This window comes from Myotis brandtii, unplaced genomic scaffold (genome assembly GCF_000412655.1).
Source record: "Myotis brandtii unplaced genomic scaffold, ASM41265v1 scaffold74, whole genome shotgun sequence".
NCBI lineage: Eukaryota > Metazoa > Chordata > Mammalia > Chiroptera > Vespertilionidae > Myotis > Myotis brandtii.
The window spans coordinates 3,775,696-3,777,983 of NW_005370944.1; the positions used below are offsets into that span (position 1 = coordinate 3,775,696).

A 2,288-nucleotide genomic window follows, 5' to 3' on the forward strand; every position below is an offset into this window, starting at 1 on the left:
GAAGAAGAAAAAGGTAAAGATACAAACTATGAACAACAAATACACATCTATCAACAAGTGAATCTAAAAATCAAGTGAATAAATAATCTGATGAACAGTATGAACTGGTGATTGCAAGAGAATCAGCGACATAGAAAGGGAATGGACTGACTATTCTTGGTGCGGGAAGGGGTGTGGGGGGTGCGGGAAGAGATTGGACAATAATCGTGCACCTATGGATTAGGACAGTGGGTGGGGAGTGAGCTGAGGGTGGGGTGGGAACTGGGTGGAGGGGAGTTATGATGAGAAAAAAGAGGAACCAATGTAATAATCTGAACAATAAAGATTTAATTAAAATAAAATAAAATAAAGTAATTGTTGATAAATATGAAAAAAAATGAAAAAAAATAAATAAAAGTTGGTTCCCCCTCCCCCCACCAAAAAAATCACAATTTAGCCTGGCCGGTGTGAGTCAGTGGTTGAGCATCAACCTATGAACCAGGAGATCAAGGTTGATTCCTGGTCAGGGCACATATCCCGGTTGCAGGTTTGATCCCCAGTGTGGGGTGTGTGAAGCCAATCAATGATTCTCATTCATCATTGATGTTTTCATCTCTCTCTCCCTATCCCTTACTTTCTGAAATCAATAAAAATATATTTTTGAAATCACAATTTATTTCCGAGTTTGAATTTTGCTGTGATAATGTTTTGTTGATTCCAATCCTACTGCTGCTCTTGAGAAGTTTCTTAAAATAATCAGTGGACACAGGTTAGAAATTTTACTTGAAAAGAAAGGCAAGAAAACATTTTCTAAAATAAATTTATGTAACATATAAATTATTTATCTTTATCATATTACTCCTCTGCCCAAACATCACTGGCCCATCAAGAGAATTCTCAGACATGAGCAAGAGTAATAATATTCCATCAGCTTGAATATTTTGCCAACTTTGTCATATAAGAAACAGCTTTATATATTTTTTCATTTTTATTATGAATGCGTATTTGTAAAAATGGGAGACAAACATTTTAACTTGACTTTTAAAAATCCTCACCTTAGGATATGTTTATTGATTTAAGAGAGAGAGAGAGAGAGAGAGAGAGAGAGAGAGAGAGAGAGAGAGAGAAACATCTTGGTGTACTTTTTTTTTTAATCCTCACCCCGAGGATATTTTTCCATTGATTTTTTTTCCTTTTTTAGAGAGAGTGGGAGGGGTGAGAGAGACATATCGATTGGTTGCCTCCTGCACGACCCCCCCGCCCCCCACACACACACCCCGAAAGTTCAGGCAGGGAGGAGCCTGCAACCGAGGTATGTGCCCTTGACCAGAATGGTACCCCGGACCTTTCAATCCGCAGGCCGAGGCTCTATCCACTGAGCCAAACCAGCTTGGGCATCTTGGTGTACTCTTCAACCAATTGAGCCACCCAGGCAGGGTGACAACTTTGAAACATGTAAACACAATTTGTCTGTTTCCATTTCTTCTCTTGCCCTGGGTTCAGCAGATGTTAGGGGTGGGCCTGATCTAAATCTCCTTTACTTTCAGACCCTCAGCTTTCTTGTCCAGAAAAGGTACATAGCACTCTTTAGTTCACAAATTTGGAATGAACCAGGTATCTGATCATATGGCTAATATAAGTTCCCTCACTCTCCTGAGGAGAAATCGGTGTTCAAGGAGTGTTTTTGCTTTATTCAACTTTTTTCTTTAAAATTAAAAAAAAGGGGGGGAAGTGGGGGAGAGATGCAGGGAAGACAAACGTGTTTGACGCTCGTGGGTAAGGAAATGGTTGTAGACACCGAAGAGAGGTGTGATGGGGTGGAGTAGGATGGCTCCGAGGAATTGGCCTTGGCAGTGGGAATGGAGAAGAGTAATAACCATCCACCCCTCAGGTTGTGTGCCCGTGTGTGCCAGAGTGTGAGGAAGGGGGTAACTACGACTCCCACAGACATCACCACGCATGACGAAGCTACTTCCCCTCATGCGGTCCAAGGCGCACACGCGCGATTCACGGCCACGCCCGCTCACACTCACAGGGAATCTGAAGGTCTGGTTGCCATGGCGAGCAGGAGCGCGTGAGTCCAGCAGCCCCTTCGCCCCCAGCAGAGCCTTGTCAACTCCAGCTCTGATTGGCCGCTGTTGCCTTATTATGCAAATTATTTGCGTAGACTCCAAGGACTGCTGCCTGACGTCACCAATCACGAGTGTGGAGCTCAGGGCTCGGCTCCGGGAAAGCTCGGGCGGGAGCCCAGAGAGCTCCGGACCCGGACCTCAAGCCAGACCCCGCGTCCCGCCGGCTCATTCTGGGCC

General features: G+C 44.4%; 1 protein-coding gene across 1 annotated transcript in view; it reads left to right on the plus strand.

Annotated features, from left to right (window-relative positions):
• The first annotated feature begins 2,025 nt into the window (after window positions 1-2,025).
• CELF6 (CUGBP, Elav-like family member 6) overlaps window positions 2,026-2,288 on the plus strand; it is a 31,398-nt gene continuing 31,135 nt past the window's right edge. Inside the window, exon 1 of the mRNA XM_014530398.1 lies at window positions 2,026-2,053. Coding sequence (XP_014385884.1) covers window positions 2,037-2,053 — 17 coding nt within the window. The 5' untranslated portion in view covers window positions 2,026-2,036. The remainder of the gene's footprint in view (window positions 2,054-2,288) is intronic.